Source organism: Oncorhynchus mykiss, chromosome 2, assembly GCF_013265735.2.
Source record: "Oncorhynchus mykiss isolate Arlee chromosome 2, USDA_OmykA_1.1, whole genome shotgun sequence".
Taxonomy (NCBI): domain Eukaryota; kingdom Metazoa; phylum Chordata; class Actinopteri; order Salmoniformes; family Salmonidae; genus Oncorhynchus; species Oncorhynchus mykiss.
Genome location: NC_048566.1, coordinates 69,266,026 through 69,293,946, shown reverse-complemented (window position 1 = coordinate 69,293,946; position 27,921 = coordinate 69,266,026). Strand labels below are relative to the sequence as shown.

Below are 27,921 nucleotides of genomic sequence, written 5' to 3'. Positions count from 1 at the left end.
CTTGTAATGTGCTGTATATTTGCACGGTAGAATTCAATGGCTATAGTTCTTACATGTTCTATGTTTGAGCTGCTTTTGAAAGCAAAAGTTGAATTAAAAACATTGGCATTGTTGAATTAGATTTTCATAATGGCAAGCTAGGACTGATGGTTTGTTTAGCTAAACTAGCAAGTCTGTTTGGTTATCACGGCAACTACTGCAGCTATCTAGCAAACTTGCTAGCTACTTCGGTGGATTTTGAACACTTTTAGTGGAACATGTGCACATTTCTACTGGCAAAGGAACACATTTCTACTGGCAAATAAGCAAATGAACGCATTTCTCCTGGCAAATAAGCAAATTAACACATTTCTACTGGCAAATGAACACATTTCTACTGGCAAATGAACACATTTCCACTGGCAAATGAACACATTTCCACTGGCAAATAAGCAAATGAACACATTTCTACTGGCAAATAAGCAAATGAACACATTTCTACTGGCAAATGAACACATTTCTACTGGCAAATAAGAAAATGAACGCATTTCTACTGGCAAATAAGCAAATGAACACATTTCTACTGGCAAAATGAACACATTTCTACTGGTAAATGAACACATTTCTACTGGCAAATAAGCAAATTAACACATTTCTACTGGCAAATGAACACATTTCTACTGGCAAATGAACACATTTCTACTGGCAAATAAGCAAATTAACACATTTCTACTGGCAAATTAACACATTTCTACTGGCAAATAAGCAAATTAACACATTTCTACTGGCAAATGAACACATTTCTACTGGCAAATAAGCAAATGAACACATTTCTAGTTGGCAAATGAACACATTTCTAGTTGGCAAATGAACACATTTCTAGTTGGCAAATGAACACATTTCTAGTTGGCAAATGAACACATTTCTAGTTGGCAAATGAACACATTTCTACTGGCAAATGAACACATTTCTACTGGCAAATGAACACATTTACACTGGCAAATAAGCAAATGAACACATTTCCACTGGCAAATAAGCAAATGAACACATTTCCACTGGCAAATAAGCAAATGAACACATTTCTAGTGGCAAGTGAACACATTTCTAGTGGCAAGTGAACACATTTCTAGTGGCAAGTGAACACATTTCCACTGGCAAATGAACACATTTCCACTGGCAAATGAACACATTTCTAGTGGCAAAGTGGCAAATGAACACATTTCTAGTGGCAAATGAACACATTTCTACTGGCAAATAAACACATTTCTACTGGCAAATAAGCAAATTAACACATTTCTACTGGCAAATGAACACATTTCTACTGGCAAATAAGCAAATGAACACATTTCTACTGGCAAATTAACACATTTCTAGTTGGCAAATGAACACATTTCTAGTTGGCAAATGAACACATTTCTAGTTGGCAAATGAACACATTTCTAGTTGGCAAATGAACACATTTCTAGTTGGCAAATGAACACATTTCTAGTGGCAAATGAACACATTTCTACTGGCAAATGAACACATTTACACTGGCAAATAAGCAAATGAACACATTTCCACTGGCAAATAAGCAAATTAACACATTTACACTGGCAAATGAACACATTTACACTGGCAAATAAGCAAATGAACACATTTCTAGTGGCAAGTGAACACATTTCTAGTGGCAAATGAACACATTTCTAGTGGCAAATGAACACATTTCTAGTGGCAAGTGAACACATTTCCACTGGCAAATGAACACATTTCCACTGGCAAATGAACACATTTCTAGTTGGCAAATGAACACATTTCTACTGGCAAATGAACACATTTCTAGTGGCAAAGTGGCAAATGAACACATTTCTAGTGGCAAATGAACACATTTCTACTGGCAAATAAGCAAATGAACACATTTCTAGTGGCAAATGAACACATTTCTAGTGGCAAATGAACACATTTCTACTGGCAAATAAGCAAATGAACACATTTCTAGTGGCAAATGAACACATTTCTAGTGGCAAATAAGCAAATGAACACATTTCTACTGGCAAATAAGCAAATGAACACATTTCTACTGGCAAATAAGCAAATTAACACATTTCTACTGGCAAATGAACACATTTCTACTGGCAAATAAGCAAATGAACACATTTCTAGTTGGCAAATGAACACATTTCTAGTTGGCAAATGAACACATTTCTAGTTGGCAAATGAACACATTTCTAGTTGGCAAATGAACACATTTCTAGTTGGCAAATGAACACATTTCTAGTTGGCAAATGAACACATTTCTAGTTGGCAAATGAACACATTTCTAGTGGCAAATGAACACATTTCTACTGGCAAATGAACACATTTACACTGGCAAATAAGCAAATGAACACATTTCCACTGGCAAATAAGCAAATGAACACATTTCTAGTGGCAAGTGAACACATTTCTAGTGGCAAATGAACACATTTCTAGTGGCAAATGAACACATTTCTAGTGGCAAGTGAACACATTTCCACTGGCAAATGAACACATTTCCACTGGCAAATGAACACATTTCTAGTTGGCAAATGAACACATTTCTACTGGCAAATGAACACATTTCTAGTGGCAAAGTGGCAAATGAACACATTTCTAGTGGCAAATAAGCAAATGAACACATTTCTAGTGGCAAATGAACACATTTCTAGTGGCAAATGAACACATTTCTACTGGCAAATAAGCAAATGAACACATTTCTAGTGGCAAATGAACACATTTCTAGTGGCAAATGAACACATTTCTACAGGCACATGAACACATTTCTACTGGCAAATAAGCAAATTAACACATTTCTACTGGCAAATGAACACATTTCTAGTGGCAAATAAGAAAATGAACACATTTCTAGTGGCAAATGAACACATTTCTAGTTAGCAAATTAATTTCTAGTTAGCAAATGAACACATTTCTAGTTGGCAAATGAACACATTTCTAGTTGGCAAATGAACACATTTCTACTGGCAAATGAACACATTTCTACTGGCAAATGAACACATTTCTAGTTGGCAAATGAACACATTTCTACTGGCAAATGAACACATTTCTACTGGCAAATGAACACATTTCTAGTGGCAAATAAGCAAATGAACACATTTCTACTGGCAAATGAACACATTTCTGCTGGCAAATGTGTTAAATTATAGCCATGGTATAAAAGGGATAATCAACTCGGGGTTCTAAGTGTTCTCTGGAAGATAATGCAACTCCGTGGAAAGTCAGTTCCACTCACACACCTTCCACGTCGTTCATGCTTTCCATAGAACGCATAGCCCCTCGTTGATTATCCCTTACCTAGACAACCCTCTACGTTGAACATACATTGTATGGGTGTGTCCCTTTTGTTCTGAAGAATGCAAGGTCGATCTGGATAAATGTTTGTGCGTGTGCGTGCTCGCATTTAGAATGTGTCTGCATTCAAGCGTGAACTTTGTTCACAATGGCTTTCACGCTACATTGGTCATGACTTTACAATTATGAGCAACCAAGCGAACACTCTTCACTCTTCTTAGGTTTTCCATTTCCTTTACCTTTTTCTATTTAGTCAGAAATCACTTCTGTATTTTTACATTCACGTGCATACGGTAGTCATGATTCGTCTCCCTGTGTGTCTGTATTGCAGCCCAGCTTTGTGAGTGACGCAGGAGTTCCTGGACGGAGTGCTCTTGACAGCGTGGAGGTGGCCTATGGACGACAGGTCAGTAATTTGGCTTGACGCTGATTGCGCTGCAGTACCGCTTAGAACGATTAGCCTGAGATACCTACAGTAAATGGCCCAAAAGGGAAGTGCAGTCCTCAATTAATCTAATTTCAAATGTTCAAAGATGTGAATCACCAAAACCCATCCTCTCTTGTGTATTTTACATATTTCCCTATGTTATGATTTTAGACTTCAATAGGCTGTAATACATCCAGTCAGCCTGGAGCTAAGTGCCCTGGAACCTTACTTTTGTGTGAATAAAGCAGTTGTTGTGGAATTGTTAGATATTACTGCACTGTCGGAACTAGAAGCACAAGCATTTCGCTACACTCGCATTAACATCTGCTAACTATGTGTATGTGACCAATAAAATTTGATTTGATTTGACCTCATGAGCTGAATGGAAGCACATCCTCAGTCAGGATGCAGCTGCACTCTAGTCCACTTCATAGTAATGGGGTCATGCTAAGCAAGGCAGCAACAGATCAGATAAATTGATTAGCTGAAAGAGCCAGGGCATGCTGGGTAATTTCTCTGCCCCACTTCACAGGTGTAGGATAGTCTGTCTCGTCCTCTCCAGTCTGTACATTCTGGGTGAAAGAGGAAAGCGTCTGCTGGTAAAAGAGGACATAATGTGTCGCCACATCGCCTGCAGTGTCATCTTCCACAGGTCTTTGTGGTCTCCTTTGATGACCTCCTGAATGTTTTCGTCCTTTTTGTTCTATTTTTCGTCATCCATCACTTTACTATGCGATCGTAGCCCCCCCGGGTGACTGGATTGTGGTGATGGGGTGGCATTAGTGCTGAAACAGTCGCCATTCAGTCTGTCAGCACTGATCACTCTCCTCTGCTCCATCAGTGTTTTCTCTCCTTTTATTGTCCCTCAGATCTATGTTTTTAATGAGAAGATAGTGAATGGACATGTCCAGCCCAACCTGGGAGACCTCTGTGCCTCAGTGGCAGACAGCCTGGATGACAAGGTAAGTCCCAGCTGATCCACGTCTCCATTCCACATTATTATCCCCCCATCTGCAGACGTTAGTTGGTTCTTCTTCCCCTTCAATGGCTAATTATGGCATTTTTATGAATGTATTTGTGTCTCCAGAATGTGTCGGACATGTGGTTAATGGTGAAGCAGATGACAGACGTGCTGCTGGTCCCAGCCAAAGACACACTGAAGAGCCGCACGGCCTTGGACATGCAGATGGCTTTCGTCACGCAGGCCCTGCAGTTCCTGCAGAACAGGTCGGAGGAGGACAGAACCATTAAATTAGAATGAACACTCCCTTAATGTATTATAAAACTACACTTGTGTAGTTACCCCCCCCCCCCCCCACTAACGTTTCTCTTTGTGTTTCCACTACGGTAGCTATAAGAACTACACCATGGTGACGGTGTTTGGGAACCTGCACCAGGCCCAGCTAGGAGGAGTCCCTGGCACCTATCAGCTGGTTCGCAGCTTCCTCAACATCAAACTGCCAGGGCCTCTGCCAGGCATGCAGGTATTGTACTGCCCCCACACTGCAGCACATCCTGCTAGAGACGACATCAGCGCTGTGCACAGCCTTACATAGCACTGAATTATTCAAGATGGTGTTTTTACTAAGTGTAGTGTAGATCCGTGTAATGCTCCCGAGTGTCGCAACAGTCTAAGGCACTGCATCTCAGTGCTAGAGGTGTCACTACAGACCCTGGTTCGATTCCAGGCTGTATCACACCCGACCGTGATTGGGAGTCCCATAGGGTGGCTCACAATTGGCCCAGCTTCGTCTGGGATAGGGCTTGGCCGGGGCAGGCCCTCATTGGAAATAAGAATTTGTTCTTAACTGACTTACCTAGTTAAATAAAAACCGATACTCACAGCTAAACTCAGCCGTGTGTGTTATAACAGGATGGTGAGGTGGAGGGTCACCCAGTCTGGGCTCTGATCTACTACTGCCTGCGCTGTGGGGACCTGGGGGCTGCCATGCAGGTGGTGAACCGGGCTCAGCACCAGCTGGGAGACTTCAAGACCTGGTTCCAGGAGTACATGAACAGCCCTGACAGACGGTAGGAACCTCACACATACTGTGTACCTCCACTGTGTGTAGTCATCTGGTCTAGGTTCTCTGTTTCACTTTCTCCTGCAACTTGAAGTGCTGTAACACCATGGCTCAGAACACCAAACCACCAGTGTGATTTGCTTTTCTCATATGAATAGAAACGAATCTGCTTAGTACTCCTCTCTCCAACTCTTTGTCTCTCTGTCTTAAGCTCTGTCTGACCTATGCTGTGTCCTCTCCTCAGCCTGGCCCCCGCCACAGAGAACAAGCTGCGTCTCCACTACCGCAGAGTGCTGAGGAACTGTGCTGACCCCTACAAGAGGGCCGTCTACTGCCTCATCGGGAAGTGTGACATCGCAGACAACCATGGAGAGGTGGCCGACAAGACCGAGGACTACCTGTGGCTTAAGGTGCTGTCTGAATACCAGTCTGTAGCATATATGTTAATATTACCAGTGTTCATGATACATAGTGCCTTAAACACAGCAATACTCCATTTACATTTTAGTCATTTAGCAGATGCTCTTATGCAGTGACTTAAAGGAACAATTAGAGTTAAGTGCCTTGCTCAAGGGCACCTCGACAGATTTGTCACCTAGTTGGCTCTGGAATTTGAACCAGCGACCTTTCAATTGCTGGCCCAACGCTCTTAACTGCTGCACTACCGCCCAGTTAGGGAGGGTCAGGTAAAATAGGTTTGCCTCTTGTCAATACTCCCTGACATTAATGTAGACCTGTTCTGCCCACCCTGCCCACAGCTCAACCAGGTGTGCTTCGATGACGACGGCAGCAGTGCTCCTCAGGATAGACTGACATTGGCCCAGCTACAGAAACAGCTTCTAGAGGACTACGGTGAGTTCAGAACACTGCAGGATACATGACAGCCAGACTACTGAAGTGAAAATAGACCTGGATACTAATTTTGTTCTGAGAGAGAATACTGGCTAGGACTGGAGGACTCTTAGGGTTGGGCGGTATTCAGATTTTAGTACTTTCATACCGTTCCTGTACCGTACTGGGGTATACAATATTACCAGCAGTGCATATGAGCACTATTTCTTTCCAAACGTTAAAACATGTATTTGATTTATTTTGACGCACATAACAAATTAGGCAGAAGGGGTCTTGATCCAGGATGGGATTGTTTGTCTCTGCTGTAACCAAGAAGCTTGATCTTACAAGCTAGCCTCTTAGCTATCAAGTTAGCAAACCATACCTGCGTAGCTGGAGCCCTGACATGGAGATACATTATGAGGCACATTTTAGATAGTTATAAGCAGGGGCATCGTAGTATTGAAAATCATATTGTCTGTATTTCAAAATACCTCGATAGACGGTATACCGTCCAAGCCTCGACTTTTAAAGTAGAGTTGTGTAATGGCACCACTTCTCAGTCCCCCCTGGGATCTGATCTGTTCGGATAAAGAAGTGCTTCATTGTTCACTCTTAAAGCTTCAACTTTTCTTTAGTTTTATCCCACAGAGGGAGGCAAAGCTCTCCCACCTGGAGGATGAGTCATGGCTTGTTATCTCTCTCATTTTAACACAGTGAATTAAAAGGTGACTGTGACTCATAGATAAGCCTGCTGCCTTTCAAAATGGCTGAGGTATTCATGTTTTCTTCCTACTCAGTTGAACATGAGCTTCACTGAGAGGGATTAATGCAAGTTGATGTGGAATAGTTTGTTTGAAAATGTTTTAATATTTGTAATACTGAGCAACTACAGGTGACTGCCAAAATAAAGCAAACCCCAACATACAGTGTCATAAGAGGGCATTGGGCCACCACGAGCCAGAACTGCTTCAATGGACCGTGGTATAGATTCTACCAGTGTCTGGAACTTTGTTGGAGGGATGCGACACCATTCTTCCACGAGAAATTCCATAATTTGGTGTTTTGTTGATGTGGTGGAAAACGCTGTCTCAAGCACCGCACCGGAGTCTTTCAATTGGGTTGAGATCTGGTGACTGAGAAGGCCATGGCATATGGTTTACATCTTTTTCATCCTCATCAAACCATACAATGATCGTCGTGCCCTGTGGATAGGGGCATTGTCATCCCATGGAGGCATAGCAATGGTAGCCAAAATAATGGCCTGCCCAGCATTTTTATACATGACCCTAAGCAATGATGCGATGTTATTTGCTTAAAATACCTGCTTTCAATATACTTTTTATCCCTCATTTATGAAAGTGATTAAGTTGTTTTGGCAGTAAATTGCTGACTTTATCTATATTGAATTAGCATGTTCTATATTCCATTTTCTTGTTGTGAATGTGATCCTAATGATTTAGAGTTTATTTATGTTCCTTTCCAATCTGCAGGAGAGTCCCACTTCTCGGCCAGCCAACAGCCGTTCCTGTACTTCCAGGTGCTGTTCCTCACGGCCCAGTTTGAGGCTGCTGTGGCCTTCCTGTTCCGGGTGGAGCGTCTACGCAGTCATGCAGTTCACGTGGCTCTGGTTCTCTACGAGCTACGGCTGCTGCTCAAGTCATCAGGGCAGAGCGCACAACTGTGTACGTCCTGTCAGGATACCTACCTGTCTGACTTTTCTCTACATTGACAATCAGTCATGTTCTACAAAGGATGTCTTAGTTCGCAGATATTGGAAGGAGACTTGACTTACTGTTGCATGAAGTATGTGGTTTTGTTCATTAGGGATGCAATGCTTGATTCCTTTTTAAAAAGGGGCTTAATTTCTAGGTAAACATCATTGTAGTTTTGAAGCCGATACGTGAATGTTTTCTATCTTTCAGTGAGTCAGGAAGCTGGGGACCCCCCTATGGTGCGTCGGCTCAACTTCATCCGGCTCCTCATGCTCTACACGCGCAAGTTTGAGTCCACAGACCCCCGGGAGGCTCTACAGTACTTCTACTTCCTACGGTACGTTACGCTACGTTGCAGCCATTTTACTCTTTCTATTCAGGTTCATTTTGATGAGAGCCTTCAGACCTCTATCATTATTTACAAGATGTCATGTGCATATAATCATTCAGTTTGTTAATAAAATATGTGAATGTGTATCCTCTCCTCGTTTTGGACACAGGAATGAAAAAAACAACCAAGGAGAGAACATGTTCATGTGCTGTGTTAGCGAGCTGGTGATTGAGAGTCGAGAGTTTGACATGCTTCTAGGAAGACTGGAAAAAGATGGCAGCAGAAAGGTAATGGTCACGCCTTCATTTTCAATTTTGTTAATTATTATTTAACTCCGTTAAATATGATCCCTTTCGTGAAAGCATTTGTGGTCCTGCTGATTTTTCCATTGTGCTCGTGGAACCCCAGAACATTTCTATTCAGGCTGTTCAAAGAGCTGATTGTGAGTTGTGCTTCTCCCCCAGCCTGGAGTGATTGATAAATTTGCCGGAGACACTCGAGCCATTATCACAAAAGTGGCGCTGGAGGCTGAGAACAAGGGCCTGTTTGAGGAAGCAGTAAGACTGTATGAGCTGGCCAAGGTGAGCAGGGCTCTGGGAAAGGTTGCGGTCAAGCTGTGCCAGTGGGTTTACTCTAGGTGGAGGTACAGGCTGTGTAGTGGAAGAGTAGGAAATAATGAAATGTCACCTCACATTCCTCTGTTTTTCTCCTCTGATCTTTAGAATCCAGACAAGGTCTTAGAGCTGATGAACAGGCTGCTGAGTCCTGTTATCGCCCAAGTCAGCGCTGCCCAGTCCAACAAGGAGAGACTGAAGAACACTGCTGTTGCCATCGCTGAGCGGTACTATCCTTGCCATCTACTCTCACTCACATACTTACTGTGCATCATTTACATTCTGCATTGCCACTGAAATTAGATCATGTTTGATGTTGCATCATATAGGCTTACTGAAAGCAATTGTTAAAAAGACGAGTGGACCTCATCAAAAGTGGACCATTTAGGCCCAGTTCTAACTTTAGTGTCTGGTCTTGTTTTCTGACTCAGGTACCGGACCCAGGGTGTTGCTGGAGAGAAGTCTGCAGACAGCACCTTCTACCTGCTGCTGGACCTCATGACCTTCTTTGATGAGTACCATGCTGGAAACATAGACCGGGCCTACGATGTGAGTCTTATCACCCAGGGCTTCCTGCCTGATGGCTTGCAATGCTGTTTATTCAGATGGCATTGAGAAGCTTTAGGATAGCCTCCTCTCCTCTTAGATGTTAAGTCCCCTATTTGGAGACTGGTTCCGAATAACATTTTGGTGTACAAAGCTCTCTGTGAATGTCATAGGGTCCGTGTCTTACAGTGCCAGAAATCCCCATCTCTCTGCTCTCTGCTCCCACTCTCCCAGCAGAGCTGACTTGAAGTGTCAGGTTTCAGACCCCACATTTACATAGGGAGTGACGTGTCACATTTTCTTGCCCATCCAGACAAGGAACAATTTCCTGTGTCTGGGAAACTCACATCTGTGCTTGCAATAGCGCACATGAAACGGGATAATTTAGTGGATGCAACAGTAGTATATTGTCAGCTGGATTTAGAGGTCTCAACATGAAAATATACTAAATAATTGTGTATAATTAAACTAAGACCACTTTATCTTGGTCACAGACGGACGAAATCACTTTGTACTTGAAGTTGTAAGAAGTCTGCACACATTTGAATGGTGTCTCTGCACCTCTTAGTGGACATTTAAGAGAAAATTTTGTACTGCCTGAAAAAGTTTGATCATATTTATTTTACAGTTATAAGAAATTCTAAAATCTTATAGTAAATTGTTTATCATTTTATTGTAACTATTTTAACATTTCTGTAATTTCAAGCCCTATTGCCCCACTTTTTTGAATGGAAAACAATTATATATGATTTTTAATATTTTATTTGATAAAATATTGATTTTGGCCTTTACAACTAAAGCCCATAGAAACGCATTGCATAACACATATATATATATATATATATATATACACATTTTTTTTATACATATTTATCCCCTTTTTTGGGGTAAGCATAAAGCTACCTTCATACTTCCATTTGTTTTTAAAAACGGTACCGGTTACCTTCAGACGAGTCCCTTGACACTTGTGGGGGTTGTAGACCAAAACGGAGAACGCCAATGTGAGAGTCTCCCCTTTCCATAATAGTTTTTAGGGCAAACCATTCGGACCCTACGAACGTTTTCCTGAAAAGGCTGATTTTCAACGTGTCTCATGGTCTGACAAACTACCTCTGCCACCTTTCACTGCAGATGCTGAAGTTTGACAGTGGTGGATTGAGACGTATCCAATGCAAAAAAAATCTCTAGTTTTAAACTGACGGATTTTGATGGGAATTTTTTGGTATGTAACTTCGATTGAAGCACCGACTCTAGGAGATAAAGGAAAGTCACCCTTTTTCAATGTTATATCGTTTTTGTGTGTTTAGATGCACAAAAACAATATAACGTTTAAAAAGGGTAAATCTTTAACTGTCTCTAACTCCTCCCCTCCAACTCTCTCTTTGTCTCTCTGTCAGGTGATGGAGAGACTGAAGCTGGTCCCTCTGAGTCAAGACAGTGTGGAGGAAAGGGTTGCTGCATTTCGCAATTTCAGTGATGAGGTGAGATATATATATATATTATAAGTAGGTGTGTCCAAACTTTTGACTGGTACTGTGTATATATGTACACAAGCAATCAATCAAATGTATTTATAAAGCCCTTCTTAAGCCCTTCTTAAGCACCTCAGGATTAAATGTCAGTTGGCTTTTCATAGCCGATCATTCAGAGTATCTCTACCGCTCTTGCTGTCTCTAGAGAGTTGAAAACAGCAGGTCTGGGACAGGTAGCACGTCCGGTGAACAGGTCAGGGTTCCATAGCCGCAGGCAGAACAGTTGAAACTTGGAGCAGCAGCACGGCCAGGTGGACTGAGGACAGCAAGGAGTCATCAGGCCAGGTAGTCCTGAGGCATGGTCCTAAGGCTCAGGTCCTCCGAGAGAGAGAGAGAGAAAGAAAGAAAAAGACAAATAGAGAGATACTTAGAGAGAGCATACTTAAATACACACAGGACACCAGATAAGACAGGATAATTACACCAGATATACAGTAACTGACTGACCCTAGCCCCCGACACATAAACTACTGCAGCATAAATACTGGAGGCTGGAACAGGGGTGGGTCAGGGGACACTGTCTGCCCCGTCCGACGATACCGCCGGACAGGGCCAACCAGGCAGGATATAACCCCACCCACTTTGCCAAAACACAGCCCCTACACAACTAGAGGGACATCTTCAACCACAGGAGAAAGCCCATCCTGAGACAAGGCCGAGTATAGCCCACAAAGATCTCCACCACGGCACAACCCAAGGGGGGCGCCAACCTGGACAGGAAGATCACGTCAGTGACTCAACCCACTCAAGTGACGTACCCCTCCTAGGGATGGCATGGAAGAGTACCAGTAAGCCAGTGTCTCAACCCCTGTAATAGGGTTAGATGCAGAGAATCCCAGTGGAGAGAGGGGAACCGGCCAGGCAGAGGCGGCAAGGGTGGTTCGTTGCTCCAGTGCCTCTCCGTTCACCTTCACACTCCTGGGACAGACTAGACTCAATCATAGGACCTACTGAAGAGATGTCTTCAATAAAGACATAAAGGTTGAGACCGAGTCCGTGTCTCTCACATGGCTAGGCAGAGCATTCCATAAAAATGGAGCTCTATAGGAGAAAGCACTGCCCACAGCTGTTTACTTAGAAATTCTAGGGACAGGAAGGAGGTCTGAGTCTTGTAACCGTAGTGTACGTGTAGGTATGTACGGCAGGACCAAATCGGAAAGATAAGTAGGAGCAAGCCCATGTAATGTTTGTAGGTTAGCAGTAAAACCTTAATCAGCCCTTGCCTTAACAGGAAGCCAGTGTAGAGAGGCTAGCACTGGAGTAATATGATCAAATTTTCTGGTTCTAGTCAAGATTCTAGCAGCCGTGTTTAGCACTAACTGAAGTTTATTTAGTGCTTTATCCGGGTAGCCGGAAAGTAGAGCATTGCAGTAGTCTAATCTAGAAGTGACAAAAGCATGGATTAATTTTTCTGCATAATTTTTGGACAGAAAGTTTCTGATTTTTGCAATGTTACGTAGATGGAAAAAAGCTGTCCTTGAAACAGTCTTGATATGTTGATCAATAGAGAGATCAGGGTCCAGAGTAACGCCGAGGTCCTTCAGCTTTATTTGAGTCGAATGTACAACCATCAAGATTAATTGTCAGATTCAACAGAAGATCTCTTTGTACCTTGGGACCTAGAACAAGCATCTCTGTTTTGTCCGAGTTTAAAAGTAGAACATTTGCCGCCATCCACTTTCGAAACGCAGGCTTCCAGGGAGGGCAATTTTGGGGCTTCACCATGTTTCATCAAAATGTACAGCTGTGTGTCATCCGCTTTGCAGTGAAAGTTAACGTTATGTTTCCGAATGACATCACCAAGAAGTAAAATATATAGTGAAAACAATAGTGGTCCTAAAACGTAGCCTTGATGAACACCAAAATGTACAGTTGATTTGTCAGAGGACAAACCACCAACAGAGACAAACTGATATCTTTCTGATAGATAAGATCTAAACTAGGCCAGAACTTGTCCGTGTAGACCAATTTGAGTTTCCAATCTCTCCAAAAGAATGTGGTGATCGATGGTATCAAAAGCAGCACTAAGGTCTAGGAGCACGAGGACAGATGCAGAGCCTCGGTCTGACGCCATTAAAAGGTATTTTACCACCATCACAAGTGCAGTCTGTGCAATGATGGGGTCTAAAACCAGATTGAAGCGTTTCGTATACATTGTCTTCAGGAAGGGTGTGAGTTGCTGCGCAACAGCCTTTTCATTTTTTTTGAGAGGAATGTGAGATTCGATATAGGCCGATAGTTTTTTTTATATTTTCTGGGTCAAAGTTTGGCTTTTTCTAGAGGCTTTATTACTGCCACTTTTAGTGAGTTTGGTACACACCCAGTGGATAGAGAGCCGTTTATTATGTTCAACATAGGATGGCCAAGCACAGGAAGCAGCTCTTTCAGTAGTTTAGTTGGAATAGTGTCCAGTATGCAGCTTGAAGGTTTAGAGGCCATGATTATTTTCATCATTGTGTCAAGATATATAGTACTAAAACACTTGAGTATCTCCCTTGATCCTAGGTCCCAGTAGAGTTGTGCAGACTCAGGACAACTGAGCTTTGGAGGAATATGCAGATTTAAAGAGTCCGTAATTTGCTTTCTAATGATCTTTTTGATCTTTTCCCCAGAGGTTCATGAATTTATCACTGCTGAAGTGAAAGCCATCCTCTCTTGGGGAATTCTGCTTTTTAGCTAGCTTTGCGACAGTATCAAAAATACATTTGGGATTGTTCTTATTTTCCTCAATTAAGTTGGAAAAATAGGTTGATCGAGCAGCAGTGAGGGCTCTTCGATATTGCATGGTACTGTCTTTCGAAGCTAGTTAGAAGACTTCCAGTTTGGTGGAGCTCCATTTCTGTTCCAATTTTCTGGAAGCTTGCTTCAGAGCTCAGGTATTTTCTGTATACCAAGGAGCTAGTTTCTTATGACAAATCTTTTTAGTTTTTAGGGGTGCAGCTGCATCTAGGGTATTGCGCAAGGTTAAATTGAGTTCCTCCGTTAGGTGGTTAACTGACTCTGACGTCCTTGGGTAGGTAGAGGGAGTCTGGAAGGGCATCTAGGAATCTTTGGGTTGTCCGAGAATTTATAGCACGACTTTTGATGATCCTTGGTTGGGGTCTGAGCAGATTATTTGTTGCAATTGCAAACGTAATAAAATGGTGGTCCGATAGTCCAGGATTATGAGGAAAAACATTAAAATCCACAACATTTATTCCACGGGACAAAACTAGGTCCAGATTATGACTGTGGCAGTGAGTAGGTCTGGAGACATGTTGGACAAAACCCACTGAGTTGATGATGGCTCCGAAAAAGCCTTTTGGAGTGGGTCTGTGGACTTGTCCATGTGAATATTAAAGTCATCAAAAATTGGAATATTCTATCTGCCATGACTACAAGGTCCGATAGGAACTCAGTGAGGAACGCTGTATATGGCCCAGGAGGCCTGTAAACAGTAGCTATGCAAGTGATTGAGTAGGCTGCATAGATTTCATGACTAGAATCTCAAAAGACTTGATTTTGTTGTTGTTGTTTTTGTAAATTGAAATTAGCTATCGTAAATGTTGGCAGCACTTCCGCTACTACTGGTCAAAAATTTTAACACCTACTCATTCAAGGGTTTTTCTTTCTTTGTTTTACTATTTTCTTCATTGTAGAATAATAGTGAAGATATCAAAACTATGAAATAACACATTGAATAATCATGTAGTAACCAAAAAAGTCTTAAACAAATCCAAATATATTTGAGATTTTAGATTCTTCGAAGTAGCCATTCTCTCAACCAGCTTCACCTGGAATGCTTTTCCAACTGTCTTGGAGTTTCCACATTTGCTGAGCACTTGTTGGCTGCTTTTCCTTCACTCTGCGGTCCAACTCATCCCAAAGCATCTCAATTGGGTTGAGGTCAGGTGATTGTGGAGGCCAGGTCATCTGATGCAAGCACTCCATCGCTCTCCTTCTTGGTCAAATAGCCTTTACACAGCCTGGAGGTGTGTTGTGCCATTATCCTGTTGAAAAACAAATTATTGTCCCACTAAGTGTGCAAACCAGATTGGATGGCGTATCTCTACAGAATGCTGTGTTAGCCATGCTGGTTAAGTGTGCCTTGAATTAAAATTAATCACAGACAGTGTCACCAGCAAAGCACCATCACACCACCTCCATGCTTCACGGTGGGAACCACACATGCAGAGATCATCTGTTCACCTACTCTGCGTCTCACAAAGACACGGCGGTTGAAATCAGAAATCTCAAATTTGGACAGATTTCCGCTGGTCTAATGTCCATTGCTCGTGTTTCTTGGCCCAAGCAAGTCTCTTATTATTATTTGTGTCATTTAGTAGTGGTTTCTTGGCAGCAATGTGTCTGTTACTTGAACTCTGAAGCATTTATTTGGCCTGCATTTTAGCTGGTAACTCTAATGAACTTATCCTCTGCAGCAGAGGTAACTCTGGGGTCTTCCGTGTCAGTCCTCATGAGAGCCAGTTTCACCATAGTGCTTGATGGTTTTTGCGACTGCACTTTCAAAGTTCTTGAAATGTTCCCTATTGACTGACCTTCATGTCTTAAAGTAATGATGGAATGTCGTTTCTCTTTGCTTATTTGAGCTGTTCTTGTCATAATATGGACTTGGTCTTTTACCAAATAGGGCTATCTTCTGTATAGCCCCCTGCCTTGTCACAACACAACTGATTGGCTCAAACTCATTAAGAAGGAAAGAAATTCCACAAATGAACTTTTAACAAGGCACACCTGTTAATTGAAATGAATTCTGGTTGACTACCTAGATTAAGCTGGTTGAGAGAATGCCAAGAGTGTGCTGTCATCAAGGCAAAGGTGGCTATTTGAAGAACCTCAACTATAAAATATATTTTGATTTGTTTAACACTTTTTTTGGTTACTTCAAATCTGTGTTATTTCATAGTTTTGATGTCTTAACTATTATTCTACAATGTAGAAAATAGTTTTTTTTTAAGTCAGTATGCAACATGACACTTCCAAAGTGTACATGTAATCTTCTCTTGTCCTTTTTTTTCTACTGTCTCTGTCTTATTCTCATTTGCATCTTCTTCCAGGTCAGGCATAATCTGTCGGAGGTACTCCTGGCCACCATGAATATCCTGTTCACGCAGTGCAAGCGGCTGAAGGGGGCCGCAGCAGGAACCCCTGGTCGACCACAGAGGTCCATGGAGGACAGAGACTCGGTGAGGAGATGGCCATGGGATAGAACCTGAGGAACTTTCTCAATACTTTTGGGGGCTGTGCATTGTGATGAACTGGGCAGTAAAGACATGCCTCTGCTCCATTATGTGATATTTCATAGAATAATGAGTAATGTGCTGTCTTGTTTTTATCTGTTTTGACACATGATTGATTTCTCTGTCAGCTCTAAGATGTATTTTCTGTGTGTCAACAGCAGCTGCGCAGCCAAGCCCGTGCACTGATCACGTTTGCTGGGATTATCCCGTACCGCATGGCAGGCGACACCAATGCCCGGCTGGTGCAGATGGAGGTCCTGATGAACTGACCCCAGAATACCTTCAAGCCCCAGCCATACCCACCCTTTTCATCAACTGTCAGATTTTGTTTTTCTTCGTCCCCATTTTATGTTTCTTTGTCCTTATTTGTTGCTCCATATTAGTATTTTTTTCAAAAATTCAATAAAATGTCAGTTAAATTTAATTTCTTATGCATTCATTTCATTTGATTAATTTGCATTTAGTATTTCAGTTTGCTTGTTTATTTTATTATTATGCATCATGATCATCTATCTATACAAGTATTATTGGTTTGAGTCCTACCTGGATTTAAAGAAAGCTGAAGGAAGTACTGTTAGAATCATTTGGAATTATTGATTTTAAAATCAATTGTGCCCTTTTGATATTATTATATGGTAAAATGCATATTTTAAGATTTTGGCAATTAAGCCCTTTTTTCTACTTTCCCAGAGTCAGATGCACTCTTGCTGCTAAAACTGCACACTGAGACATAAAAATGGTACCCATGAGTTAATCTGACTCTTGGTAAATAGAAAGAATTGCTTAATTGCCAGGATCTCCAACTATTCCTCAGACATGGCCTGCCTATAGTCATAGAAGCAACAGGAAATTGGGAATCATATTGAACTAGCCATAATCCAGTGGTCCAGGAAGAACTAAATCTTGCAAAAAGTTTTGTCATCACCAGAAGATGTGTGTTCTACATTGAATCCACCTCCGCAGTCGATTAAAAATGTCATTTGGAGAAACCATTGATTTTATAAAGGTAGCATGTCAAACTGAAACCGGCAGCTAATACGATTTTGTGGGTGCTAGAACGACAATTCAGCACCCACTGTGTAATCTGTAAATTGGTCAAACTGCACACCCACACATACAAAATTGTATCCCTGCTGGTGGTTATAAGGAATTGATGATGATAAATGATGATGATATACCAATCTTTGCTACTAGTTATACCTGATTGATTTGCTTAGAAAGGTCTGTTTCTTTGGATAACATCTCCCCTTTTACACTATCAGCAGCTGAAGAAATAATACTCTTGAGTAGGTGAGAGGAACTGTATTGAAAGTACATTGTGATGGGCCCTATCATGTATGACACTGCTACACTTATTGGCAGATGGTTAGAAGGGAAGGAAATGCCCTGAGAGAACACAGATGGGAGTCTGCTTGGCTGCGCTAGATTGTCGAGAAGCCTTTCCTCTCAAACTGATTCCATTGTCACCACAGGGGACTTGTCTTCATTATGGAGAGAACCAAATTGACTGTGCGGGCTCTTTTAATGCAGTTTTTTAACTTCACTCACAGCCCTTATCATGAGTTCTGCAGACAATGCCCTTGCTACGCACCACATCTGCTCTGGTGAAGATCAGTCTGGAGCTCTGTGGAAAAGACATGGACCGTCTGCCAAGGTGGATCCACTCTCAGGTGTGTGTGCTGCAGCTGGTGTTGTGAATCAGGCCGATGCCACACACCTGCTATAACCCGGCTATTTCACAACACCAGGGTGGCACTGCACCACTGCCAACGAGATGCCAATGGGCAAGCAACAGAAGCAGCTTTGAGGAGCCGAAGAGTTCCTACGGTTCACCTGATGAAATGTCTGCTCTGATTTTAAATTCAATGTCGTGTAAAAGCATTTGATTAAACGTTTTTTCATGATATTGTGAGTTTTTACTTAATTTATTTAATAATGGAGGACAATTGTGCCCCAAGGAGGTAAATAAACTAATTTATTTGTATTCCAGGAGGAAATGCTTTGTTAAAAAGTTATATTTTCCGGATATACAGTAAGTAATAAAACAAAGTTTCATTTTGGCCCAAATGCAGTCAGGGGGATCAACAGTTTTGAAAAGTAAGGCTTCTTTACCAAGAACTGTCTGCAGGGTCAGCGGTTTAATGGAAACTCAATGAAAGGGAACACATACTGCTGCTGGCACAACATGGTTGCTCAGCTGAGACTGTAACAGTCATTTACCATGCTGTTTTACACAACATGACCAACTGATACCAAGGTCATCCTTTAACTGAGGCAGTCAAGTGGTAAACACACACCAAAACATTCCAAGCATGACTGTTTTGGGGATGGCTTTTACATAGCAAGAATGAGGTCACCTGAAAGTTATTCCTTAGTGGCAACTTTATCAAGATATAAGTATTCAATTATTTTATACTGTTTGGTTTAATACTGAATGGCTGGCCAAAGGAGAAGACAGGGATTTAGGTTTAAATTTAGGTTTTTAAGGTGATGGAGCTGTCTCCCAAACTTGTTGCCTTTCCATGTATTCAATATAAATATTTTCAATTTCTCCCATCCTTGGGAGGCCCCTTTAAATCAATATGGAATAAGAGGAAGGTTAACAGTTGCTCCTCAGAGGCAATACCTTATGGAGAAGGGTTTACCTCTTCTATCTTTGTGACTTTCTGCCAAGGTTATCTTGCCTTAGATCACAAGTTAATCTATGTAATAAGGAGGTTCACAAGCCCTCGGGGGTTAGTTATAAATACAAATTGCTCTCATGGAGTTCCAAATAGGTTTAGTGAACTGAACATTCACTTATCTCAACATGGCCAAAGGCACTTCCTGCCTTTTTCAAGACATATAAAGCCCTCCATGCCACCATTTGTTTCCTATTACATGAAAACTTTGGTCTTCCACTCCAAATGGAAGAAGTACCAGCAGCACCAAATGAGGGGATAAGCCTCTCTGCTCTTAGAAGCCAGTTCTCCGTGAATGGGGAAGAAGGACCCAAGTATGGCTTTGATGGCAGCAGATATCACTACGGCGATGGGACCAGCGTGGCTTCTCAGAACTCCTCACAGATCCTCACAGGTTACGACACTCTGGATGTTGGCCCAAATTATGACTTCTATGCGAACACAAATGCCCTAGGGAGGGTGCGTCGATCAAGACCATCCCTCTTTCAGCTTCACTCCAACATTGAAGTAAGTTCGACACATTTAGCCTCTAGGCAACACACCTGCAATATGTCAGGCCTTCTATAGTGTTTTTTTATACTGCAAATTGTACAGACTGATAGACAGTATGGTTACATCCCTATTTCCCCACCACCACCCCTAAGGAGGATTCCTGTCCCCCTCCTCTGTATGAAGAGACCAACACAGGCAGAGCACCTGGGGACAGCTCAGAAGATGATGTTGAGGAGCCTCAGTCAGAACCCACCAGGTTTGGATGGGTGAAGGGAGTCATGGTAAGACACGACAGACACAAAACAACTGAGATTCCATACAACACTATACATACTCCATTATACTGGTAGTCATGACAACATGCTAAGGAGAAGTGAATTCCCCCTAGATCCGCTGCATGCTCAACATCTGGGGGGTGATCCTGTACCTGCGGCTGCCCTGGATCACTGCGCAAGCAGGGATTGGTGGGTCAAGTGATAGGTCTCAACGCTTTTATTTTATTAAAGTGTCCATTTTTGCATTGATGGTGATTGTGTATTTCTGGGACTGTATTTGTATGGTTTACTGGATTGTATGTGATATTCCTCCTCTAAGGTTTGACCTGGGTCATCATTCTGCTGTCCTCCTGCATCACTGGCATCACGGGCCTGTCCACCTCCGCCATCGCCACCAACGGAAGGGTCAAAGGAGGTGCATTATCCCTGAAATAATACAATAATAACACAGGTTCAAGCTGGCCCTGGCCTTTTGGGGGGCCCGAAGTGATTTGGTTGGTGGGCCTCCCACCTCATGGCAAAACATTTTAGTGGCCCCCCTCTTGATGGCGGAGAGAAACATTGAAGTTTTAAAGTTAATTTCCTGTAATTCTACCGATTTTGCCATGAGGTGGAGAGAAATGTTTGCCGTTTTAAAGCTATTTTCCAGTAATTCTTCACATATTGCCATGATTTATGCCATGTTATTAACCTCTTTAGGATTGGAGATTTTTTTAACTGAGTGAGAATGACTAACAAACCACCCCTGGAGGTCAGGGCCCCTGGAGGTCAGGGCCCCTGGGCACGTGCCCTGCATGCCCGGTCGGTATTCAGCCATGATCACTACGTTTAGATAACTGGCTAGATTAACTACCAATCTAAAAAATTGTTAGCTGACATGGCTAATTGAGTGACTGTCAGTGACTGACATAACAAGAGAAAAGTTCCTAAACCGCTTATGTTGCTTATGCTTGGGGCCGGCTCTGTACAGGCTTCTTGTACTCAAATATTTACAACACTGATCCTCTTTTGTCCCTCTTGCAGGTGGAACCTACTTCCTAATCTCTCGTAGCCTGGGGCCAGAGCTGGGAGGATCCATTGGACTCATCTTTGCCTTTGCAAATGCTGTGGCGGTTGCCATGCACACTGTGGGCTTCGCTGAGACTGTGCAAGCATTGATGCAAGTCAGTGTGTTATCTTATAGGCCTATACCCACATCACTTATAGCCAACCTCTGAGTTGGCATTCCCTTTTTAACTGTACCCTTGTTTTAATTTGTCTCCCAAACCTCCCACCTCAGGAGAGTGGTGCTAGCATAGTGGACCCCATTAATGATATTCGCATCATTGGAGTGATCACTGTCACATGTCTGCTGGCCATCTCATTGGCTGGGATGGAATGGGAGGCCAAGGTCTGTTCAAACTTCCACTAGGAGGCACTCTTTCTAAATAACTACAGTACATGCCTTGTCACAATAGACCAGGTCTGATGATAGAACTACAGTTGTTTGATCCTGGCCATTTTTTATGAATTTGTAAAATACATGTTTTACTATAAGATGTATTTAATTTGTTTGGGAATGATTGTTTATTGTAAGCCTCTGACTATGGTGTCTCTAGATAGATGGCATGTTATCATGTGGTGCATTGTGTTCTTTGCCAACTATACAGGCCCAGGTTCTCTTTTTCATCGTCATCTTGGTGTCCTTTGCTAATTACATAGTGGGGACCATTATTCCCGCTACACCTCAGAAGCAAGCAAAAGGCTTTTTCAGTTACCAAGGTCAGAGCTCCATGGCATTTCGACAGTGTTGTAAATTTCATATTTCATATTAGATTCCAGTTATTTTTGTTTTCCTCTATCATTAAAATAGACACACTAACTATTCTTTCCCCTCAGCGGATATATTTGCTGAAAACTTTGTACCGAACTGGCGTGGGCCTGAAGGCAACTTCTTTGGCATGTTCTCCATCTTCTTCCCCTCAGCCACAGGGATCCTGGCAGGAGCCAACATCTCTGGGGACCTAAAGGCAGGTTCCTTACTCTGATCTCTCTAGAAATGTCTACTGTATATTATCCTCACTCTAGGAGAGAAGGGCTCTTTGGATGAAAGGAAGATGTTTAATTCAGATGCTTATTATAGCAAATGTTTGACTGTTGACTAGTCATTATATATTTCCCCCACTTATTTCTACACAATACAGGACCCTACAGTAGCTATTCCAAGAGGAACATTGATGGCTATATTCTGGACCACTTTATCTTATCTCATCATAGCAGCAACTATTGGTGAGTTGTACACATGCACAAAGTATCTCCTCGTGATTTCATTGGTGCTTCCTTTCTGTCAATATGTGCTGTGTATGGGCCTCTCTCTGTCTTGGTTTAGGAGCCTGTCTGGTACGAGATGCGTCTGGAATTATGAATGACACCTTGGCCATGTCTAGTGCTGATAGCTGCCAGGGTCTGGCCTGTCAATACGGCTGGGACTTCACTGACTGTATTACTAACAGAACCTGCACTTATGGCCTCAGCAACCAGTACCAGGTGACCTAATACAAATGATTGATTACCATGTTTCAATGTTCAATGCACAAGTATCGCCTTGGTGCATTGTATCTGTTTCACTTCCCCTTCTTTCTGTGGTCAGAGTATGAGTTTGGTGTCAGGGTTCGCCCCTCTGATCACTGCTGGGATATTTGGGGCCACGCTCTCCTCAGCCCTGGCCTGCCTGGTCTCTGCACCCAAAGTCTTCCAGGTAGGTTATCTTAGGGAAACACGTTTACTACAAATAAAGCGGCATTGGTGTGTTATTCTATTAGCATTATCTTGTTCTCTTCTCACTTACAGTGCCTCTGCAAAGACAACCTGTATCCAGTCATTGGTTTCTTTGGGAAGGGTAATGGAAAAAACGACGAACCAATCAGAGGCTACGTCCTGGCGTACATCATTGCTGTCTGCTTCGTTCTCATTGGTAAAGACCTGTCAAGATAGATGCAGAGTGAAAATTAGATGTTGTTACAGTAACACAGCCCTGCCCTGTCTTCTCACCCTTCAGCTGAGCTCAACACCATCGCTCCCATCATCTCTAACTTCTTCCTGTGCTCCTACGCTCTCATCAACTTCAGCTGCTTCCATGCCTCCATCACCAACTCCCCAGGTCAGGAGCTCAACCATGACATGGTGTCATGATCAGGACATGGTATTTCAACCAGGACATGGTATCTCAACCAGGACATGGTATCTTGACCAGGACATGGTGTCATGACCAGGACATGGTGTCATGACCAGGACATGGTGTCATGACCAGGACATGGTATCATGACCAGGACATGGTATCATGACCAGGACATGGTGTTATGACCAGGACATGGTATCATGACCAGGACATGGTATCTCAACCAGGACATGGTGTCATGACCAGGACATGGTATCATGACCAGGACATGGTATCTCAACCAGGACATTATATTTGCATCATATTCAGTGTGTGTGATTGACTGTGTTGCAGGCTGGCGTCCCTCCTTCAGGTTCTACAGTAAGTGGATGTCCCTGCTGGGTGCCGTGGTGTCTGTGATCATCATGTTCCTGCTCACCTGGTGGGCGGCGCTCATCGCTATTGGCATCGTCATCTTCCTGTTGGGATATGTGCTCTACAAGAGACCCTGTGAGAAAACACACACATACAAAGTTTCAAATTCATTCCCCCCATAAAATATGTTGTAGTTTTTTGGCAAGCATTGTTTTTCATTTAATATTCAGCAACTCAATCGGTTATTGATTTATTTTTAGCTGTAAACTGGGGATCATCAGTACAAGCTGGGTCATACAACATGGCATTGTCCTACTGTGTGAGCCTGAACCAGGTGGACGATCATATCAAGAATTACAGGTCAGACCTGAACTCTCTCTGAGGACCTAATGAGAACAATGTCAGCCTTTTGTTGCTGTTCCAACTGAATAACCATTTCTCACTTTGTATGTGATTTTCTTATTCCCTTTATTCTTACCTTTCTCAGACCTCAGTGCCTGGTCCTCACTGGTCCGCCCAGTTGTCGTCCTGCATTGGTCGACTTTGTCGGAACCTTCACCAAAAATCTAAGCCTGATGATATGTGGGAATGTTGTCACTGTGAGTTATCATCTTGAATCCCTGTACAGGGCTCATTAAGGGTTGCCTTATTACCCAGGGAAAGTGACCTGAGCAGTCATGCAAGTTGAGCCTGCTCTGAGGTTGCCCGAGTAGTCAAGTATTTTTTTTACTGATAACAACCAAAATGCTAAGAATTTCAGTAGTCTGGTCTTTCTGGTTCCTCCATTGTGTGTGGGTGAAAATAGCTACTTTACATTTTCAGGCAAGTGATCACAATCTTCTGGCAACCAAAAAATAATCCTGACTTGACCTTCATGAATATGTTAATAATATAGCAGATGCTTTTATCCAAGTTATTTACAGTCATGCGTGGATACATTTTTAAGTAAGGGTGGCCGCAGCGGGAATCAAACTGACGACTGTTGGCGTTGCCACCACCATGCTCTACCAACAGAGCCACACAGAACACAATGTCAATTGTTGATTTTACATGGCCTATTTTTATATTCTATGTCATTAACCTCTAACTCCCTCTGTCACCCTGCTGCTGTGTCAACAGGGAGGTCCTTCTCCCGCAACCTTGGACACTGCCAGTAGCAACAGTCATGTTACCTGGCTGAACAAACGGCAGATCAAATCCTTCTATCACGGTGTGGTGGCTAATGACCTGCGCACTGGGGTTAAGATGCTGCTCCAGGTGGGCCGACTGCCAAGCCTTATCTATCAGGTCCATTTCATCATGTGGTTCCGTAGGATTTACTGAATGTGTTATACTGTGTCTAACTCCAGGGTGCAGGTTTGGGTCGGATCAGGCCGAATGTCCTCTTGACAGGCTTCAAAAGGGACTGGCGTAAGGACAAACCATCCTGCATTGACAACTACATTGGAATTCTACAGTGAGTGAATCACTCAGTCAAATCAGCAAGATGAGTTCATAATGGATGTGACAGAGTAAGGATGCAGTTTAACATGTCTTTGTGCATTTGTTTCAGTGATGCGTTTGACCTGCAGTATGGAGTGTGTGTGCTGCGGATGAGGGAGGGTCTGGACGTGTTTCGGCAGGCACAAACACATGGTGAGGAACCCAACAACCAGGAAGATTTCATGTTATTTTACAATGTACCTTTATTTATCATTGTTTCCTTTTATTGCAGTTAACCCTGGGTTTGAGGCAAGCCCAGAGAGTGGTGTCAACACCTGTGTCCCCCCTGCACCCCCTGCAAATTTTTCATGTATGTATGATCATATTTAGAGTATACAGTTTGTAGTCTATGACATTCCTATTATTCTACAGTATTGACAGAGATATTTTGTATTGGTTATAGTGGACCCTGATGCCATGATGACTGAGCCTCAGCCTCAGCCTTCTACTGTGTTCCAGTCCCAGCAGGGGAAAAAGACCATTGATGTGTACTGGCTGTTCGATGATGGAGGTGAGATTGTTGTTCTGGATTTCAGTGTGCCCTTCCACAAATCAAATAGTTTTTATAACATAGTCAGATTGATAATGTGGGGTCATAAATCATACAATGTTGTTACATGTCAAGTACCCCAGATCAGAGAGATAACATAGGATAGAATTGTGTCATGGTCACATCAGGCAGAGGGGTCTATGTTATGTGTGAAAGGTAAATGTTAAGTCTGTTGTGCTCTTAAAGGTCTGACGTTGCTACTTCCCTACCTGCTCACACGGAAGAAGCGCTGGGCAAGGTGCAAGGTACGCGTCTTTGTGGGCGGAGACATCCAGCGAAAGGAGGAGCAAAGAAAAGAGTGAGTGTAGTGTGTTTAAGGCCATAGTGTGTGGTAGAGACATGATATCAGGTTGTCCCCCTTGGCCTTTCATCCTCCTTTGAGTATAAGCATTTTGCTGCACCTGCAATAACATCTGCAAATCTGTGTATGCGACCAATAAACTTTGATTTTGATTTGAATTGTTCTACTGACCATGTCCTTGTGTCCAATTTTAGAGTCATGGACCTCATCAGCAAGTTTCGCCTTGGTTTCCATGACGTTGAGGTTCTGCCTGATATCAATGCGAGACCACAACCTGAACAGTATGGTTCCCTGTCACTCACTACAGACTGTATAATTGTGTACTATTCAGAATTGTACTTTCTTATCCTTGCATAAGAGTTCAGTTGCACAGTGATTCAACACTCACAATTATTAATTGAATCTACGTCCATTCACAATGTATGCAGGGCAATGCTCTGTTGAGACCCTTTCCTCTACCTCTTTCTCTGACAGTGTGAGGAGGTTTGAGGATCTGATAGGGCCCTACAGGATTAACACAGCCCAGAAGGATGGACATGTAACAGCTGAGCAGCTGAATCAGGACTGTCCCTGGATGGTGTCTGATGAGGAGATAGAGACAAATAAGCCCAAGGTGACCATTATCTGGGTTTCATTGGTCAGGACCACTCTATTGCCAAACGTTTAAATGTAGCATAGCTAGATGTGGAACATTTGGTTATGACAGTTTCACTGTTCTCAGACAGACTGGTTACATTCCCTTCTAAATGTGTGTTTATGCACCAGACCCTACGACAGATTCGTCTCAATGAAGTTCTTCAAGATTACTCAAGGGACGCCGCCATTATATTTGTGTACGTACTCTGTTTTTGCAAACCAGATGTTTTTATTACATTCATTGACTTGAACCCACCCCATCCAATGACAAAGCTAACACAGGTGAGAGTGATAACGGATCTATGTTCTCTCATTGACAGGACCATGCCTGTGGGAAGGAGAGGGCAATGTCCCAGTGCTCTGTACATGGCATGGCTGGAGACTTTGTCTCGTGACCTGCGCCCACCAGTCTTACTGGTGAGGGGAAACCAAGAGAATGTGCTCACCTTCTATTGTCAGTGATATCTGTTTTAACCAGGTTCAAAGAAATCACCCAATGGTCAAGGAAAATAACATTGTTATTGTCATAAATGATAATGTATTAGATGTGCTCTGGTAGAAGTCCTCTGGTTATGACATTTCACGTGTTTCATTATCATCAGTACTAGACACTTTAGCCATCTGTGAAAAATGTGATTAGATTTAACGTCATCATCATTATCATCATCATCAGTATCAGAAGCATTGTTGTCATTATCATCATTAAGCAGTAGTAAAAAAAAACATTCTTGACTGTTAAACGTGTGCTTGATGATAGAAGTTTTGAAGTGTAACACCAGTGTGTATTTTTAATTGTCTATACATTTTTATTGTGCCTATTTAATTTGGAACGTAAGCAACAAAGGTAAATGGGATAACTAGGCTTAATTGTATTGTGTACCCCCTTGAAAACATCCCAATGTCACAATCATCATTCCAGATCATTCCAGTTTGAAATTGAAATGTCCATTTGAGTCCCCTGAGAAAAACAGTAATCTTATCAAACAAAGTACGAACTGTTTTTTTATTCAAATGGGTATAGAATACACAGAGGTGTAAAGTACTTAAGTAAAAATACTTTAAAGTACTACTTAAGTCGTTTTTTGGGTTATCTGCACTTTACTTTACTATTTATATTTTTGACAACTTTGACTTTTACTCTGCTATATTCCTAAAGAAAATCATGTACTTTTTACTCCATACATTTTCCCTGACAACCAAAAGCACTTGTTACATTTTTAAAGCTTAGCAGGACAGGAAAATCATCAAATTCACACACTTATCAAGAAAACATCCCTGGTCATCCCTACTGCATCTGATCTGGCAGACTAACTGAACACAAATACTTTGTAAATTATGTCTGAGTGTTGGAGTGTGCCCCTGGCTATCAGTAAATCAAAAATAAAACAAGAATTGTGAAGTCTAGTTTGCTTAACTTAAGGAATTTTAAATTATTTATACTTTTACTT

The 27,921-nt window shown here is 42.3% G+C and overlaps 2 protein-coding genes across 5 annotated transcripts in view; both read left to right on the top strand.

Annotated features, from left to right (window-relative positions):
* The window catches only part of nup93 (nucleoporin 93), a 31,927-nt gene extending 14,958 nt beyond the window's left edge, over positions 1 to 16,969 (top strand). For 3 of the 4 annotated variants that reach the window (XM_021570113.2, XM_021570130.2, XM_021570137.2), the window contains exons 6-21: positions 3,617 to 3,691; positions 4,582 to 4,674; positions 4,800 to 4,939; positions 5,064 to 5,196; positions 5,586 to 5,743; positions 5,981 to 6,146; positions 6,495 to 6,588; positions 8,061 to 8,252; positions 8,493 to 8,619; positions 8,783 to 8,900; positions 9,078 to 9,194; positions 9,336 to 9,454; positions 9,659 to 9,776; positions 11,171 to 11,254; positions 16,363 to 16,491; positions 16,704 to 16,969. In XM_021570113.2, the coding sequence (XP_021425788.2) occupies positions 3,617 to 3,691; positions 4,582 to 4,674; positions 4,800 to 4,939; positions 5,064 to 5,196; positions 5,586 to 5,743; positions 5,981 to 6,146; positions 6,495 to 6,588; positions 8,061 to 8,252; positions 8,493 to 8,619; positions 8,783 to 8,900; positions 9,078 to 9,194; positions 9,336 to 9,454; positions 9,659 to 9,776; positions 11,171 to 11,254; positions 16,363 to 16,491; positions 16,704 to 16,814 (1,974 nt within the window). In that variant the 3' untranslated portion in view covers positions 16,815 to 16,969. The remainder of the gene's footprint in view (positions 1 to 3,616; positions 3,692 to 4,581; positions 4,675 to 4,799; positions 4,940 to 5,063; positions 5,197 to 5,585; positions 5,744 to 5,980; positions 6,147 to 6,494; positions 6,589 to 8,060; positions 8,253 to 8,492; positions 8,620 to 8,782; positions 8,901 to 9,077; positions 9,195 to 9,335; positions 9,455 to 9,658; positions 9,777 to 11,170; positions 11,255 to 16,362; positions 16,492 to 16,703) is intronic. The other variant, XM_021570122.2, reaches the window with a different exon arrangement.
* A 2,430-nt stretch (positions 16,970 to 19,399) lies between these two features.
* On the top strand, positions 19,400 to 27,542 carry slc12a3 (solute carrier family 12 member 3). Its single transcript, XM_021570104.2, has 26 exons — positions 19,400 to 19,733; positions 19,871 to 19,999; positions 20,107 to 20,182; positions 20,313 to 20,408; positions 21,017 to 21,156; positions 21,273 to 21,383; positions 21,643 to 21,754; positions 21,872 to 22,002; positions 22,177 to 22,261; positions 22,362 to 22,519; positions 22,623 to 22,730; positions 22,823 to 22,946; positions 23,031 to 23,132; positions 23,484 to 23,639; positions 23,765 to 23,864; positions 23,992 to 24,103; positions 24,624 to 24,761; positions 24,854 to 24,960; positions 25,057 to 25,139; positions 25,219 to 25,296; positions 25,390 to 25,497; positions 25,723 to 25,834; positions 26,032 to 26,118; positions 26,312 to 26,450; positions 26,603 to 26,670; positions 26,794 to 27,542. The coding sequence occupies exons 1-26, from the start codon at positions 19,452 to 19,454 to the stop codon at positions 26,933 to 26,935; spliced, it is 3,084 nt and encodes a 1,027-aa protein (XP_021425779.2). The 5' UTR covers positions 19,400 to 19,451; the 3' UTR covers positions 26,936 to 27,542.
* Positions 27,543 to 27,921: the final 379 nt, after the last annotated feature.